Here is a 17289-nt window from a genome sequence, read left to right as displayed (position 1 = left end):
GTTTTCTCGTGTCCTGCGAGTGGACCTGGGCTGGGTGCTGTGTGAGTGCCCCCTGCCCGCCTCCGGGCGCAGAGGCTCTTCCTCAGGATGTCTCCGGAGCCGGACACACTGAAACCTTCCAGAAAGGGGCTGATGGGGCCACTGCTTTCCCTGGTGGCCAGGGAGGACGCCCGGCTCTGGGTTCCCGGGGACCTCATTCGAGCCAGAGCCTCTGCCAGTGGCCTGAGCTGGGCTCGTGAGCGTGGCAGGTCTCTGCCATGCCCAGTCCTCGGGGGTCTGATCCACCACCACACCCCCTCGGTATCTGGGGACCTTGGAACACCCTGCTCGGGGTGGGGGACCTGGATGGGAGGAGTCTCTGATGGGGGGAGGCCTGTCCCTCGCTAGGAGGCTGACCCCTGCCCTGCAGGTTGGGCCAGAGGCACAGGAAGGCCCACGGGGGGCAGGAGGTGGAAGGAGGGGGACGCACTGCCTCTGCTGACCCAAGCACTGTCTCTGCCCGCCACTCCTGGTCCACATCTGCAGCTCTTTGGGAGAAGGGGCCTCCCAGGCTCCCACAAATCTGCACATCCCCCTGAGGAGCTCACCCTGTTGGTCCCTGGGGGCTGTGGTGGCAGTGGGCGGTGGGCCCCCATATCCATAGCTTGAGGCTGCCTCTGTCCCGCCCTCGGGCCTGACTCCAACCCCGCCTCCACCCCAGGGGTCTTTCGGGGAGTGACGGTTGCCCACTAGCTCACTCTGCGAGGCTGGGACCGGGTGCCGGTGGCCGCTGTATATCTCCGGCGGGGGAATACCCCCCTGCTGGCCCTCAGCCCGCTAGACTCCTCGCCAGCTCCGCGACCTGCTGGGGCCGGTCCCTGCCATCCTGCTCAGCCGCGCTGGGGCTGCGCCCAAGGGGCAGCGAGTCCTCGCGCCCGCGGCCCTGCCCGCTCGGGCCGCCAGGGGGCAGCAGACACTGCAGAGCTGCGTCCGCGGGACGTGGGGGCCGTGGGCTCCCTGGTGGGCAGCTGTGCCCTCCCTCCCAGCCTATCAGGGTTCTGCCGTGCACAGGGCTCGGCGTCAGTGGGCAGACAGTGCGGGGGGTGCAGCTCCGAGTGGCCCCCAGGATACTGCACGTGGGCGGAGTGGGGCAGGTGGACGGGGCCCAGAGCTGGGAGAGCCGGACCCGGCCTCCCCGAGCTTGGACTGGGGCCACCCCAAAGCCTTGGTCTTCCTGCTCAGGGCAGCCCTGGGGTCTGGGGGTGGAGCCAGGGTCAGCCCGGGTCTGGGGGGAGTCTGGTCAGGGGGCTGGCTGACCAGCTGAGGCCGGGAGATGCCGGAGGTGCCACCCCCGGCCACTCAGCGGGGTGCTGGGGGCAGCCACGGCCCCACTCACGGAGCTGGATCTAAGCCCGCTCGCTAGCCGCCCCCAGAGGCCCCGTCCAGTCACCCCGGGTTGGCACCTGCCCCCGCCACCAGGGGCGCGGTGTGACCTTGCTGTTTGTCTTCACCACTTATGTTTACTGGTTCTTGGGGCACAGGATGTCACAGGGGTCACTCCTGACGGGCCGTGGGGTGCCGGGGATCAAACCCGGCTTGGCGCCGTGCCCAGCAGTGCCCACCCTGGGCTCTGGCTTCCGTGCGTGTGCTTGGAACGGCCGGGACGGGTCCGGCCTCCCTTCCCTGTGACGCCCTCGCTCCACCTCCCCCGCGCCTTGCGACAGTGTAGCAGTGGGCGCCCCCGTGGCCGTCTCCGGCCTTGGAGGACAGCCAGTGTCCGCCCGCTGGTGGTCGGCTCAGGGGCCTGGTCTCGGGGGCCCCGCGACCTGAGGCAGAGGCTGGGTGCACACCCCTCAGCGCGGGGAGCAGGTGGGTCTGGGGACAGGCCAGGGGCCGCCTCGGCCCGCAGGGGTCCGGCCCGCAGGGTCACCTTGGAGGGCGCGCCCAGAAGCCAGGCGAGCTCCCCCCCAGCCCGGTGCCCAGACGGTCCCCGGACGCGCCAGGGCCTCGCACATGTGGTCGCTGCGGGTGACCGAGGGGCCGGTTACATAAGCCTCGGCGGGCCGGACACCCCGACCGTCCCCTGGCGCGGAGGCCCCGCCCCCCGCTGGCCGCGCCCCGAGCAAGATGGCGCTGGGGGGGCCGGGGCCGGCCCGGGCGGGGGTCCCCCCGCAGGTGTCCCCGGGGACCCCGCCCCGCCGCAGGGCGCGCGCCGCCCTCGGCCTGGGCTCCCGGCCCCGCGCGCGCAGCCGATGCCAGCCGGGCGCGCGCCCCCCGCAGAGACCCCCGCAGAGACCCCCGCCCCCACCCCGCGCCCCCCGCCGAGCCCCGAGCACCGCGCCCCCCGCCGCCCCCCGCGCCCGCCCCGCGGCGCCCGCCCGCGTCCCGTCCGCGCGTGTCCGTGCGCCCGGCGGGAGGGGCCCGCGCGCTCCCGCGTGTTTGCGGCCGCGCAGCCCGAGCCCCGCCGGCCGAGCCCGTCGCGCCGCCCCGCCCGCACCCCGGGCCGCGCTGCGGCTGGGCGCTGGGCGCGGGCGCGGGCGCGGGGCGCGGGGCGCGGGCGCGGGGCTCGGCGCGGGGCGCGGGCGGCGAGCGCCCTCCCGGGATGCCCGCGCGCCGCGGGCCTGGCCATGTCGTCGTCCTTCTTCAACCCCAGCTTCGCCTTCAGCTCGCACTTCGACCCCGGTGAGTCCCCGCGCCGGCTTAACCCTTCCCGCGCCGCCGCCGGCCCGGCGCCCACCCGGCTCCGGGCCCCACGGGGGGAGGGGCGCGGGCTGTGCGACGGGGCCCCGCGACGGACGCCACCCGGCGCAGGTTACTGGGCCCGGGGCCCAGCTGTCCAGGGGAGGACGCTGCCAGGACCCAGACCCTGGGGAAGTGGCGAGTGTCCCCCTCGGGGCCCCAGGCCAGCGTGGCCGCTTGCCAGGCCCCGGGCTCAGCGGGGTGGTCCCCGGCCGAGGCCTTGTAGGGGTCTGTTAGCGCGTCGGGAACGGTGGCCAGCAGCCCTCCCCGCGGGGCAGCGCTGGCGTCACACCGGCTGGAGAACCGGCTCTCCCCTGCCGCCCCTCCTCGCCCGGCTGTGCCGCACACGCATGAAGCAGGATGCACACAGAACTGGGCACATGTATGAGCTGGGCACAGGCATGGAGTCGGGCACATGCGCGGAGCCGGCACACACATGAGCTGGGCAGACACATATGGAGCTGGGCGGTCTGTCCCTGGGGAGCCTGCGGGGGCGACGGCAGGCCCCGAGCCCGGAGGCCTGGGACAGGGGCCGCGCAGAGGTCCTGCCCCCACCTGTCTTCTGCTCTCTGGAGGGTCAAGACTTCCGTTGTATGGGGTCGTGGACCCTGCCCGTGCCCACCCACACAGACCCCCTCCCTGCACCCCTGAACCCTGGCATGAGGCGCCCGTGTGCCCAGGTGCCAACGTGATGGCTGGGACGGCTCTGCAGAGCTGCTGTGGCCGCGGCTGGCCCTGAGGAGGGGACTCTGCTTTCCTGTCTGCGAGCTGGGCGTGTGGGCGCCCTGCCCCCCCCACAGGCCACCCTGGGGGTCCCTGGGAACACATGCACACATGCATACACACGCAGGTATTCAGTGAGCATCGGGGAAGGGCAAGACAGAGGGGCTTGTCTTCGCCTGTGCCCCCACCTAGTTAGTGCTCGGGGCTCAGCACTGGGTCTGGGAGCCCCCTGCGCCCCGGGGGGCGGGGGGAGCCTGCACCAGAGGCACTGCTGCCTGCCCTGCTCCTGCCCTGCCCTTGGGCGCCTCAGGGAGCCTCGGCCCCAGGTCACCGCACACACTCAGTGCACACGCACACACACATACTTGGCACACATGCACACACACACATGTACTCAGTGAGCACACACGCGCACACTCAGCGCACACGTGCACACACGCATGCATGCACTGAGCACACACAGCACACATGCACACACACATGCATGCACTCAATGAGCACATACAACGCACACACACACAAATGCACTGAGTGAGCACACTCAGTACATATACACACACATGCTTAGCAAGCACACACATGCACAGGCATACACTCTGTGAGCATGCTCGCACTCAGCACACACGCACACATTCCATGAGCACACTGTCAGCACACACATGCAAGTCTGTGACTACACATACTGGGCACACAAGACAAGGGGGAGCTCCTATGCACACGCACACACACGTGTGCCCTACACGCTCACTCTCCATATGTGCTCCTGCGTGTCACCAGGTGTGGGCTCCCGTGCAGGCCGCGTGGCCATGGCTGGCCCAGGCCTCAGCCCCGGGGCCCTGCCCAGTGCACTGCAGGTGAGTCCCCGGGCCCCTGAGCACTGTGGGGATTGCTTCCCCCGGGAGGGCTCTGGGCCCCCATCCTCTACCTTCATCACCCAGAGGCTGGCCTGGCCAGGGGTCCCCGGGTCATGAGGAAGGTCCCACCCTCACGCCCCGTCCCCCTCTCCTTGGCGGGTCCATCCTGGGGGAGCTCGGGCGCAGCTGAGGCTCCGCTTGCCTGGGGAGAGGTGAGCCAGAGAACTGGCCCTGGGGCCGGGCTGGGCAGGACCTCAGGGAGGGGGCAGAGTGGGCCCCGCCCTGCCCCGCAGACGGAATGGCTCCCGGGCTGGCGTCCTGCCTTCTCCCAGGGGCCAGGGCCCCGCGGGGACCTCCAGGACTCTCATGGGGCTCCGCGGCCCCACCTGGGAGGGCGGGCAGCAGGTGGGACACGGGCCCCAGATGTGCTCAGGATGGACCCGCCCGGCCCACCCCCACCCTCACCTTCCGCTCCCGGAAGTGCACAGCCTTACTGCACAGCCCTCAGGGGGGTCAGGCTCCCAAGCCCCGGGGCATTTGTGGGTGCTGAGTGGGGGGGGCCCGGGCAGCCGGGTTCCCCCTCCCTGCCCGCAGCCAGAGTGGGAGGGCGGCCGTCCAGCGGGGGCATGGAGACCTGCCTTCTGGGGTCCCAGGTGGGCACGGAAGGGCTGAGGTGGAGGGAGCCGGGGGCGCAGGGCAGGAGCGGGGAGAGGGGGCGAGTGTGCCGGGCCCCTGCTGTGCTCAGCCTGCGAGAGGCACAGGGCCACAGTCACGCTCCGCACCAGGCAGGCGCGGAACTTCCTTCCGGCTGTGGGCAGCGGCCACCAACGGGCAGGGCAGGCTGCAGGGGAGGGCCCGTGTGAGGGTGTCTGCACACATGTGAGTGAACACATGGGTGTGGGACACTCAGCACAGGCACGTGGACACACATGTCCGTGCAGGCATGAATGTAGCACGTGTGTGGGGAATGTTTGTTGTGCACGTGTGTGGCATGTGTATGCAGATATGAGTGTAGCATGTGGGCATAGTTATTGTGCACAGGTATGTGCAGACACGTAACATGTGTAAAGTGAAGGTAGTGTGTGGGCATGTTTACACGGGTGTGTGGGTATGAGTGTGGCATGTATGGGCAGGTTTACTCTGCATATGTGTGCGAGCATGAGCGTGGCATGTGTGGACGGCTTTAGTGTGCACGTATGTGCGGGCATGAGTGTGGCGTGCGTGGGCAGTTTTACTGTGCATGTGTGTGCGGGTGTGAACGTGGCGTGCATGGCAGGTTTAGTGTGCACGTGTGTGCAGGCGTGATCGTGGTGTGCGTGGGCAGGTTTACTGGGCACGTGTGTCAGGGTGTGAGTGTGGCGTGCTTGGCGGGTTTAGTGTGCACGTGTGTGTGGGCGTGAATGTGACGTGTGTGGGCAGGTCCAGCGTGCATGTGTGTGCGGGCAGAAAGGTCCTGAGCTCTGCCTGGGTGGGTTTCGGCTGCAGGGCCCTTCGTCTGGCAGGCGGCATCACTCTCAGCAGGACCCTGGTGCCTCCCGGATGGCCTTGGCCTGGCTCACGGCCGGCAGAGAGGGTGGCCTCAGTTTCCCCGGCTGGCACAGCCAGAGCAGAGGCGGGGGCCGTCCTCGGCTGGGCCTGAGCAGGGCCATGACCACTCGGCCCCTCTCTCGGACCCTTTTCCGGCCCAGAAAGCTCGGGAGGATGAGCCTGTTCCGGCGGGGAGCAGCGGGGGTACGGGCGCCTGTGTGGGGCCTGGGCTCCTGGATGCTGCCCTGGGCACCCAGCTGCCCCGCCCCGGGCGCCTGCTGCAACCTCAGGCCTGGGCCACACCCGGTTGCAGAAGCTCCTTCCTGTTTGTGCCTCCGGTGGGGACTGAGTGTCCCCGACACTGGCGGAGGGGCCTCGAGAGAGTCACGGCATCCGCCTCACATGCGCCGGCCTGGGGTTGGCCCCGGCACCCCGTATGGCCCCCGAGCTGCGCCGGGAGTGATCCCTGAGCACAGAGCCAGGAGTCAGCTCTGGCACCACCAGGTGTGGCCCCCAAACCCCAAGTCCCAGCTGAGGCACCCTGGGCCTGCAGGGCGTATGCTCAGAGAGCCCGGGGCGGGGGCGGGCAGTGGGGGGCCCTGACCGGAGCCGGGCGCACTGGGCTGGGCAGGGGCTCACGGCGTGTCAAGGGTCCAGTGAGCAGCAGGAGAGACCTTGACTTTGTGGGCCCAAGGATGGGCGTCCTGGGGTCCTGGGAAGGGCCGGGGCCCCGGGGCAAGTGCCGCCGGCTGCTTCCTGCTGCAGGCTAGACAGGCAGCCCCTCCGGGACTCGTGTCCCCTGCCCTCCCAGCCCCGCTCCTGTTCTCCTGGGCCCCGGGCTTGGCCCTCCCGGCTCTGCCGCTGACCCAGCTCTGGGGACAGGACAGACCCAGGGGTCTGCTCAGGACTGGGGCCCTCCAGGACAGGTGGGGGCACATGCCCACCTCCTCTGTGTGTATAGATGCACACAGGCGTGGTGCATATATTCTATGTACATATGTGTGCATATACTCTGTATAACTGTGTGCATGCATGTACTCTGCATATAAATATACTCTATTTGCAAACATGTGTGCATATACTCTTGCACATGTGTGCTTGTATGTACTCTATGTACAAATGTGTGCGTGCATATACTCTATGTACATGCATATACTCTTATGTGCAAATGTGTGTGCATATACTCTATATACAAATGTGTGCATGCATATACTCTATGTACATGCATATACTCTTATGTGCAAATGTGTGTGTGCATATACTCTATGTACAAATGTGTGCGTGCATATACTCTATGTACATGCATATACTCTTATGTGCAAATGTGTGCATATACTCTATGTACAAATGTGTGCGTGCATATACTCTATGTACATGCATATACTCTTATGTGCAAATGTGTGTGCATATACTCTGTGTACAAATGTGTGCGTGCATATACTCTATGTACATGCATATACTCTTATGTGCAAATGTGTGTGTGCATATACTCTATGTACAAATGTGTGCGTGCATATACTCTATGCACATATGTGTGCGTGCAGATACTCTGTACATGCAGACACTGTACAAATCTGTGTGCATGTCCTGTGTCCCATGTGCATTTCATGTGCATATACACACTGCCCTGTGTGCTATGTGTGTCCTGAGTGCGTGCCACTGAATGAATCCCACATATGCATGGTGCCCCGTGTGAATAAATATATGTGTCCAATGTACACACCTGTCCTGTGTCCAATGTATAAACAAGTAATGTCCATAAGTATGTGCACAGGTACAGTGTACACAATCCCGTGTACAAATGTACTGTGTATGTCCCGTGTGCTGTGTCCCATGAAAGCGAGTTATATGTGTATGTCCCATGTACACCACCCCATGTGCCTATGTACACATACATGTGTCCCTTATGTATCCTATGCACATCCATCTCATACACATGTGTCTTTTACATGTCTCCATGTAACTGCATGTATATTATGTGCATGTGTGTATATGTACATCATGTATATGTGATAAGTGTGTACCTCGTGTGTGTACATGTATCTGTGTGCATGCCCTGTGTGTATGTGTACCCATGCGTGTGTACCCCGTGTGTGTATGAGTCTGTGTGTGTGCGTGTGTGTATCTGTGAGTCCCTCAGTCTTTGACAGTGGTGGTCAGTCCCATAGTCCTGCGCCACCAAACCAGCAGGACTTGGAGGGTGTGTCTGCACAGTGCAGAACCCTGGTCTGGCGGGAGGGTCTGAGCCCCCCACGGAGCTGGGCCTTAGACCCCGGGCCGTGCGTGAGGCCACAGTGGCACCCAGTGGCCGGTTGAGGGACTGCAGGTGCCTGCTTCTTGGGGGGTGCAGGGTGAGCCAGGGTAGGGTCTCACCCCTCTCCCCCCACAGACGGCGCCCCCCTTGGCGAGCTCTCCTGGTCATCGTCCCTGGCCGTGGTGACCGTCTCCTTCTCGGGGCTCCTCATGGTCGTCGCCCTCATGCTGGCCTGTCTGTGCTGTAAGAAGGGGGGCATCGGGTTCAAGGTGAGGGTCCCGGGCCACTGTGCCCGCCTCCCAGACGCTGGGCCCCCGCACGCTTGCCCAGGCCGAATGTGGACTCACTGACTTGCGGGGGGCCGGGGGTCTGGAATTCTGAGCGGCTCACGCGGGCCCCAGGCGTCAGGCCCCGCGCGGGCGTCCTACGCACATTCCGGGGCTGGAATGCAGCAGAGGTGGCCACAGCGGGTGAGGGGGGACAGGACAAAGTGGGGGACTGGGCCCCGGCTGGCCTGTGGGAAGAGGTCCTGCTGACTCGGCGGGCAGTGCTCCCACTCCCAGGACCTGCCTGCAGGCCAGCGGCTGGGCTCTGCTGTCCGTGTCCACCCAGCGGTAGGACCCCCAGTTCAGAGGCTCAGCAACCCCCACAGCCCCCCGAAGGTGGCCGAGGCGGCCAGCACGGGGAGGCTGGTGACCCCTCGGCCCCACCCAGCTCACGGTCCTCCCAGAGCCCTCCAGGGGGCCGCCCTGTAGCTCTGCCCGGGTGCTATCCACAGGAGCCCCAGGACTGGTGGGCGGCCAGGCCAGGGGAGGGACTGGCCACTGGAGCCAGCCCTCAGAGCCCACGAGGCGCAGACTGGCCCGCCATGCTCACGCTGGCCTACCTGCTGGCCCGCGGGGTGGGCAGCGCCCGCCGGGAGGCCGTGGGGCGGCAGCAGGTACCGGGTGCAGGGGCCCCTCAGTGCCGTCTCCCCTCCAGCTGGGGAGGACCCAGGCCAGAGCCAGGACCCCCCCCCGCCGTGACCCGACTGCTGGGGGAGACGGGCGTGGCGGCCGATTCGAGTGGCCGCCCAGGTGTGGCCGGCGGGAGCTCGGGAGAGGCGCGGGGTCAAGGTCCAGGCCCGCGGCGGGTGGCGGCGGCGCGGCTCCGAGGATGCGGTGCGCCCCGCGCTCTGGGTCTGCGGGGAGGCAGCTGGTGAGGGCTGGGGCGCTCTGGGGGGGGCCCTGGCCGGCAGGCAGCGGGCTCAGGCCGGGTGCCGCCCCACAGGAGCTGCAGAATGCCGAGGGCGAGGAGGAGTACCCCCCGGACGCCTCGGGGCTCGGCTCCCCCGTGCCCGCGCCCGCTCCTGCTGGGCCTGACGTCTACGTGCTGCCCCTCAGCCAGGTGACCCTGCCCGGGGCCGAGCAGCAGGGCCGCGCAGGTGAGTGTGGGGAGGGGCGCGCAGGGGGGCCCTGCGGGAACGGGCTGGCCTGTCTCCCCGCCCCCCGCCGACACCCACACAGCGATGGGCCTGGCGCCTGGCGCCTCGGGCCGGGCTGGGCGCCCCACTGAGCTGGGCCACTCTCGGCCCCAGACCCCTCGCCCCACACTCAGCCAGGGCCCCGGCCCACTGGCCCCCAGAACCCTCCAGGGCAGCCAGGGAACATGGGGGGCGGTGGGGGGCGTGGGGGACAGTGGGGGTATAAGAGACAGCGGGGGACAGTGGGGGACACGGGGACAGTGGGAGGAGTGACCCCTCTGGTCTGGTCTCCCTGATGCTGCCACTGTCCTGGGGTCCCCTAGTCTGCTCAGGAGACGCAGACTAGAGTTTGCGCCTCACAGGGACCCCCTAACTCTGCCCAGCACAGGCTGCTGGCCCCAGGGGGAGCCCCTCCCGCCTAGCTTGGCCCTCGGCCCCCCTGCACTGGGCGTGGGAGCAGAATGCGGGGAATCCCTCAGGGCACGGCAGGGCAAGAGTGGGCTCAGTGATCTGGCTGACCCCTCCCCGCTGACCTCACCCTGGTGGCCCGCAGGAGAATGGCCCCAGTGTGCTCCGTGCAGGGCCGTGCCAAGCAGCCCCCAACAAAGGCGGCTTTGGCGTGCCTGGCGCAGGAATGGCAGGCGGGGCGGGGCGGGGGCGGGGCCTCTGTGCCCTCCTGTCCCGGCCTTGCTGCAGCCACACGGCCGCCGGGCAGTGCCCTGCGCAGGTCCCCTCGGGGCAGGTCCCTTTGGCGGGGGTGCGGGTCCGGACCCCAGGAAGATGCCTGGAGCAGCCTGCTGGCCGCCTGGCCCCTTGAGCCTCAGCAGCCCTGCCTCGGCGGGGCCCCAGGGAGTGGGGGAGCCCGCGTGGGGCTCCCTACTCCCCCCACACTCTTACAGGACAGCTGCTCACCGCCTCGGACCTGGGCCGGCAGGACCTCCTGCAGCTGAAGGACATGGGGCACGGCTGGTTTGGGAGGGTGAGTGTGGGCGCGGCTGCGGTGGGGTGGGTGTGTCCCCCAGAAAGGCAGAGCTGGGGGGACGGGGCGGCTTCTCTGGCTGGCACACTCCGAGGTATCCACCTGGTGGGCAGGGCGAGGGCCCTCTGTCCCGCTCTGGTGGCCGGAGACTGGGGTGACTGGAGGTGGGGGCACCAAGGATGGCTGAAGTCCGGGCCCCAGCCTTGACCAGGCACCAGTCCCCTGCCCCGGGGCCCGCTGACCAGAGATTTGGAGGAGGCGCCCGCAGTGACGTGGGCCCTTGCAGGTCTACCTGGGCAGCGCGCGGGGCTCGCAGGTGGTGGTGAAGGAGCTCCGCGGCGGCTCCAGCGTGCAGGAGCAGCTGCGCTTCTTGGAGGAGGCGCAGCCCTACAGGTGGGTGGCGCAGAAGCGCGGGGCGCGGGCACCGCCGGGACACAAAGGCCGCCGAGCTGCGCCCGCGTCGCGCCGCCGACTAACCCCGCCCTCCAGAGGCCCCTCCCCTCCCCGTGGCCCCGCCCAACGGACGAGGCCGCCAGTCCCGTTAGCCCCGCCCCGCCCGCGAGCCCCGCCCCGTCCCGCGGACCTGCCCCGTCCGGAGGCGGCCCAGGGCCAGCGTGTCCCCTCCGCAGGGCTCTCCAGCACGAAAACCTGCTCCGGTGTCTGGGCCAGTGCACCGAGGCCACGCCTTACCTGCTGCTCCTGGAGTTCTGCCCCGTGGTAGGTGGCCGCCAACCCCACGCTAGGGCCTCACGCCCGCTCCCCCAGGAAGGCCTGTTGGGGCGCGGCCCCGCACCCGCTGCCCGCGCCCCTCACGGCCCCCCAGCCTCCCCCAGCCTCCCGGTGAGCCGCCCTGGCCCCGTGACAGCTGCCCTTTTCCGCAGGGGGACCTCAAGGGCTACCTGCGCAACTGCCGCGTGACCGACTCCCTGGCGCCGGACCCCCTGACCCTGCAGCGCATGGCCTGCGAGGTGGCCTGCGGCGTCCTGCACCTGCACCGCCATAACTACGTGCACAGGTGAGCGCCCGCCCGCTGCAGGCCCGCGGCCCCCCGGGGCTGTGCTGGAAGAAGTGGCCGCCAGCCTGGACGCCGCATGGGCCGTCCTCCACAACAACATCCTGGTGCTGAGTGATGGCACTGCGACTCCAGCATCAGTGATTTTGTTGCAGAGGGCAGCTGCCAGCCTCCCGGCCCGCCGCCCGCCCGCCCGGCCTCGTCCCGCCCCGCCCCGCCTGACCCCGCCCCTCGCCCCGCCCCGTGCCGTCCCGCACCCGCCTGCGCCCCCTGGTGGCAGAACCGTGGCCCAGCGTGCAGCACCATTAGCCGAGGGGCCCTGACGCCTAAGTGGCCACAGGCTGCTGGGGGAAGCCCAGGGCTCGCTGCGGGGTTGGAAGTAGTTGAGGCGGTGTAGCCCGCACATCTGCAGGTAGGCCAGGAGGGCAGCTCAGTCCCAGGTGGGACAGGAACAGACCCCCAGTACACTGGGGACCCCAGTTCCTGTCCCTCCAGAGAGCCGGCGATAAGGGCTAGCATACCCGTGGGGGTCAGCGGCCGGCCAAGCAGGCTGGGGGCCGGGGGCCTGGTCCCAGCGAGGCTGGCCATGTCTTCGCCACAGCGCTTGGGCACTGAACTGCCACCCTGGCTGGAGTGTGAGGCTGGCCCCCGGGAACTCTGTAAATGCCCAGGGCCATGGGCGGGCCCTGCCCTGCTGAGCCTCCTCTCCTGCCCCTCCCCAGCGACCTGGCCCTGCGGAACTGCCTGCTCACGGCCCACCTGACGGTGAAGGTCGGGGACTACGGCCTGGCACACGGCAAATACCGAGTAAGTGGGCGGGGACGGGCCTGCTGGCGGGAGGGGGGCGGTCGTGTGACACCCGCCTGCCCACAGGAGGACTACCTGGTCACTGCTGACCAGCTGTGGGTGCCGCTGCGCTGGATCGCACCCGAGCTGGTGGACGAGGTGCACAGTAATCTGCTAGTGGTCAGCCAGACCAAGGCCAGCAACATGTGGTGAGTGCTGGGGCCTGGGCCAGCAGTATGGAGAGTCCAGGGTGGGGGCACAGTGCCTGGCCCCTGCAGCCTCAGGACAAGCGAGAAGGAAGGCCCAGGCACAGCTTCTGTGGCCTTCCGGGTGACGCCTCCGCTGTCCCACCCACCCCTACGAGAGTTTGGGGGTCACCGGGTCACGAGTGACCTGGAGCCTTCCTGGGCGCCCCCTCCCCAGACCTGGCCACACTCCCCACATGCTGCAGCCGCTGTGGGCTGTGCGGCTCCCGCGCCTTGTGGAAGGGCGGGCACGGGCGAGCAAGTGGTGGGTGGAGGTTGGTGCAGGTGGGCACAGGTGCCAGGCGCACAGGCACAGATGGAGGCGAGCCTGGCTTTAGGGAGACTCAGGTACCTGCTGTCACCCAGGAGCTGCTCCCCCTCTAGGCTGGACGCTGGGCACCATCCCCCAGTGCCATGAGGCGGGAGCGCCCGCGTGGCCACTGCCGCCCACCCGCCCCTCTTGCTGTCCCTGCAGGTCCCTGGGGGTGACCCTCTGGGAGCTCTTTGAGCTGGGCGCCCAGCCGTACCCTCACCACTCGGACGGGCAGGTGCTGGCCTACGCCGTCCGCGAGCAGCAGCTCAAGCTGCCCCGGCCGCAGCTGCCGCTGAGCCTGTCGGAGCGCTGGTGAGCGGGCGAGGGGCGGGCGGCGGGGCGGGGCGCGGGGCGCGGGGCGCGGGGCGCGGGGCGCGGGGCGCGCTGTCCCGGCGGCGGCCGCGCGGGAGCGCCGCTGAGCCCCGCCGCCCGCAGGTACGAGGTGATGCAGTGCTGCTGGCTGCAGCCCGAGCAGCGGCCGTCGGCCGAGGAGGTCCACCTGCTGCTGACCTACCTGTGCACCAAGGGCACGTCCGACGCGGCCGAGGAGGACTTCGAGCGGCGCTGGCGCTCGCTGAGGCCCGGCGGGGGCGGCGCGGCGCTGGCCCACCCGTCGTCCTTCCCGCTGCTGGAGCGGTTCTCGGGGGGCGGCGACGACGTGCTGACCGTGACCGAGACCAGCCGCGGCCTGGACTTCGACTACCAGTGGGAGGCGGGCTCCGAGGCCCGGGCCGAGGCGTCCGGCGCGGCCCCGGGGGTGGTGCCCGTGCTCAGCGCGCACAGCCCCTCGCTGGGCAGCGAGTACTTCATCCGGCTGGAGGAGCCCGCGCCCGCCTGCCGCGACCCCAGCCCGCCGGCCTCCCCCGGCTCGGACCCGGAAGGCGGCGCCCTAGAGCCAAGGTCCGACCACCCGCCGCCCACCGCCGGCCCCGGGAATGACCGCGACCAGAGCCCGCCCCTCCCTCTGCAACCGCCCTCTCCCGGGCCCCCCACGCCGGCTGAGAGGGGCCCCCTGGACCCTGAGCCCGGCCAGGCCGCCCGCTGCCCCGCCCCTTCCGAGGACTCCCTGGCCACGCCTCCCTCAGCCGTGCCCCTGGACTGCTGCCCGCTGGGGGAGTCCAACGCGTCCGCCAACAACAACAGTGGCCACAGGCCCCCGCGGCCCCGCGCCGCCGCCCATGGGGACGGCTGCAGGGACAGCTGCCCCAGCGCAGAGCACGGCCCGCAAGCCGTCCATGAGCTGGGCCACCCCCTGGCCCCCGAGGGCCCCCGAGAGCCTCTCATGGGGCTCCAGGCCACCCCCTCTGGCCAGGAGCCAGGCCGCCGGCTTAGCTGCCCCCGGCTGTGCCCTGCTGTGGGCCTGGCTCCTGCCACTTGCCACGTCGCATCCTCCTGGACAGAGGCGGCCAGAAGTGGGGGCGACAGTCCCCAGGCAGAGCCCAGGCTGGCGGAGGAGGCCACGGGAGCCCAGCTCCCCCTCCCCTCCATCCCGTCCCCTGGGGACGCCCCTCTCCCCGCCGAGGCCGCCAGTGCCCCCAGCGGCCTGCCAGCTTCGCCCACGCCGGCCAGTGGCTGCCAGACAGCTGCCACGGAGCCCTGGACTCTGGACCCTGGCAGCTGCCCCTCCGAGCTGGACGTGCCAGGCAGTGAGGACGAGGACACGGAAGAGACTCCTCCTGCCGCCGGCACCGACTCGCCCAGGGGCAGCCCAGCAGCCGAGGGGCCGGGCACGGTGCCCACCTGCCACTGCTCCCCGCCCAGTCAGGTGGAGACCCCTGGCTCCCTGCACATCCCGACCTTGGCCAGCGAGGCCGGGTGCGAGAGCTTCCGTCCCGTGGCTGCCGCCGGCTGCGCTGCGGGGCAGCCCCGGTTGCGGGACAGTGGCTATGACACGGAGAACTACGAGTCCCCTGAGCTTGGGGCGTCCCGGGAGCTGTCCTCGGAGGGTGGCAGCCCCGGGCCGGAATCTCAGCCGGAATCCCAGCTGTCCACCCCTCTGGGCAGCCTGGGCGACAAGAGCCCGTACCGGGATTCCGCCTACTTCTCGGACCTGGAGTCCGAGGGGGAGCCGCCCACAGGCCCCGCGGAGAAGCCGCTGCAAGGGGTCCTGGCCGTCCCCGAGCTGGGGTCCGGGGAGGGGTCCCCGCTGTCCCCGGACGCCTCCCCGGAGCCCGGCCCCGCACTGCAGCCTCCCCGGCCGAGCGCGGGGCCCCCCGTGCCCAGCCCCGCGCGGCCCAAGGTCTTCGTGCTGACGCCGGTGCCGGCCGGCGCGGAGGCCCCGCGGGAGCGGCCGCAGGAGGACGACGACAGCGACGACAGCGACTCGGACGAGGAGCCGCGCGGCGACGCGCGGGAGGCGAGCGAGGACAGCGAGGAGGACGCGGCCGCGCCCGTGGTGGTGGTGGCCGCCAGCCCGGGCTGCCGCCTGCGCAGCCTGCTGCGGATGCCCGCGCGCGGCCGCCAGAAGAAGGCCGTGTCCTTCTTCGACGACGTCACCGTCTACCTCTTCGACCAGGTGCGCGGCGCCCGCGGCGCAGGGCGGGCGGGCCCCGCGGGACGCCGCGTCACGTGCTCTCTGACCCCCAGGAGAGCCCCACCCGGGAGGCCGGGGAGCCCGGCGCCAAGGACTCGCCCCCCGCCTCCCCCGGCCGGCCCCGCCCGGCCCAGCGCGCCCCGGAGGGCTCCGCCGCCAGAGAGGGTGAGCGGGGCGGGTGGTGACGTCACGGGGCGGGGCGGGACGCCGGGGAGGCGGGGCCTCCGCGGTGACGTCACGCGGGCGCACGTGCTCGCAGGCGGGGCCTTCGCGTGGGGAGACTTCCCGCCTCTGAGCCCCGGGCCGCCCACGCCCGCCGCCCCTGCCGGGACCCCCAAGCCGGCGTCGCCAGGACCCTCGTCCCGCTTCACCGTGTCGCCCACCACGCCCGTGTCCCGCTTCTCCATCACGCACGTCTCCGACCCCGACGCCGGGTCTGCGCGAGGTGAGGCTGCGCGGGAGGGGCCGCCGGCCCCCTGGACACCGCGGCCGCGACTGGCCCAGGCTTCCCCGGCCGCCCTCCCGCGGGCACTGCGCCCGCCGCCACGCCCACCCCCGTGCCCGCCCTGCTGCCCGCCCTACTGCCCACTGCCCGCCCCACTGCCCCCGTGCTGCCCACCGTGCTGCCCACTGCCCGCCCCACTGCCCACCCACTGCCCACCGTGCTGCCCACTGCCCGCCACACTGCCCACTCTGCTGCCCACCGTGCTGCCCGCTGCCCGCCTCATTGCCCACCCCGCTGCTCACTGCCCACTCTGCTGCCCACTGCCCACCCTGCTGCCCACCGTGCTGCCCGCTGCCCGCCGCATTGCCCACCCCGCTGCTCACTGCCCACCCTGCTGCCCACCGTGCTGCCTGCTGCCCGCCCCATTGCCCACCCTGCTGCTCACTGCCCACACTGATGCCCGATGCCCGCCCACTGCCCGCCCTGCTGCCCGCCCCGCTGCCCGCTGCCAGCCCGCCCGCAGCATCGGGGCCGCCTGTCTCCCCGCGGTGTGAGGCGCTCAGGGCCGCCCGGAGGGGCAGGCCGGCTGGTGCTCACGGACTCCTCCTGTTTTCCAGACCCCGTGGCGGATGTGGGGGGCTGCTGTGATGAGGCGTGAGCCCGCAGCACCCCAGGCCCTGCTCCAGCTGCGGAAGGACAGTCAAGTGTTCCGGCCGCCTCTCTGGCCCTGCTGCCCCCAGGTGCAGGCCGGACTGCCCCTGGCTTGGCTGGACGTGTCCTGGGGGCGGGCCCACTGGACGGCCTCTGTGCCCTCTGCCTCGGTGTGCCCGGTGAGGACGCCAGGCTCACGTGCTCCCCCTTACCTCAAAGTCTGTGCCGCCTGCCCTCACTGACCCACAGTGGCCCGTCCACACCGGCCGGGCCAGCTCCCACCTGGACCCCAGCTGGAGCCCGGCGAGCAGCCTCCCCGCTGTTCACCAGCCGCCCGGGGGCCGGCAGTTCCTCTGCACAGAGCACTGCCCTGTCCAGCTGCCAGCGGGAGTGGGGCCACACCCCGTGCTTGGGGGTGTCGGGGCTCCTGCTCAGAGGTGGGGCTGGGCGCTGGGCGGGCACCGGGATGCTTTTGTGACTGCTGAGAGAATGGAAGCGCCAGGCCCTGCCACTGTCGCCAAAGAGATGTGAGCTCCCTGCGCCGGGCACGCGGCTTCGGATGCTGGTGCAATGTTTTTCTGGTTCCTTTTTTGTTTTTTAAAGAGAAATCAAGCTGAAAAGAGCCGTGGTCGGAGTGCTTTGCTTTCCCTTTGTGGAGGTTGAGATGTTCAGGCCGCGCCTGGCGGTGCTCAGGCTCCTCCTGGTGGACTTGAAGGCCGGAGGCCCACGTCGGGTGCCACGGATTGAACCTGGGTTGGCCGCGTGGAGGGCCAACCCCCCTCCCCAC

General features: G+C 69.9%; 1 protein-coding gene across 3 annotated transcripts; it reads left to right on the top strand.

The window, feature by feature from the left end:
- Positions 1 to 2515: 2515 nt before the first annotated feature.
- Positions 2516 to 17124, top strand: AATK (apoptosis associated tyrosine kinase). 3 transcript variants are annotated; one of them, XM_055133662.1, is made up of 14 exons: positions 2516 to 2661; positions 8212 to 8345; positions 9346 to 9499; positions 10438 to 10517; positions 10804 to 10910; positions 11147 to 11234; positions 11399 to 11532; positions 12252 to 12336; positions 12403 to 12524; positions 13036 to 13185; positions 13309 to 15388; positions 15460 to 15571; positions 15666 to 15851; positions 16469 to 17124. In XM_055133662.1, exons 1-14 carry the CDS (start codon positions 2607 to 2609, stop codon positions 16507 to 16509), a joined length of 3528 nt encoding a protein of 1175 aa, XP_054989637.1. In that variant the 5' UTR covers positions 2516 to 2606; the 3' UTR covers positions 16510 to 17124. The 3 variants fall into 3 exon arrangements, with proteins under 3 accessions (XP_054989637.1, XP_054989639.1, XP_054989638.1); XM_055133664.1 differs by lacking the exon at positions 8212 to 8345 and having other exon boundaries at positions 2530 to 2661; XM_055133663.1 differs by lacking the exon at positions 2516 to 2661 and having other exon boundaries at positions 8221 to 8319.
- The last annotated feature ends 165 nt before the right edge of the window (positions 17125 to 17289 follow it).

This window comes from Sorex araneus, chromosome 3, assembly GCF_027595985.1.
Source record: "Sorex araneus isolate mSorAra2 chromosome 3, mSorAra2.pri, whole genome shotgun sequence".
NCBI lineage: Eukaryota > Metazoa > Chordata > Mammalia > Eulipotyphla > Soricidae > Sorex > Sorex araneus.
The sequence above is the reverse complement of the archived record's forward strand: the minus strand, read 5'-3'. Positions and strand labels throughout refer to the sequence as shown.

Coding starts and splice junctions, on each gene's coding strand:
- AATK (XM_055133662.1), top strand. CDS start 2,607: ATGTCGTCGTCCTTCTTCAACCCCAGCTTCGCCTTCAGCTCGCACTTC. Junction 10,911..11,146: donor GAGGAGGCGCAGCCCTACAG/GTGGGTGGCGCA, acceptor TCCCCTCCGCAG/GGCTCTCCAGCACGAAAACC. Junction 15,389..15,459: donor CCGTCTACCTCTTCGACCAG/GTGCGCGGCGCC, acceptor TCTGACCCCCAG/GAGAGCCCCACCCGGGAGGC.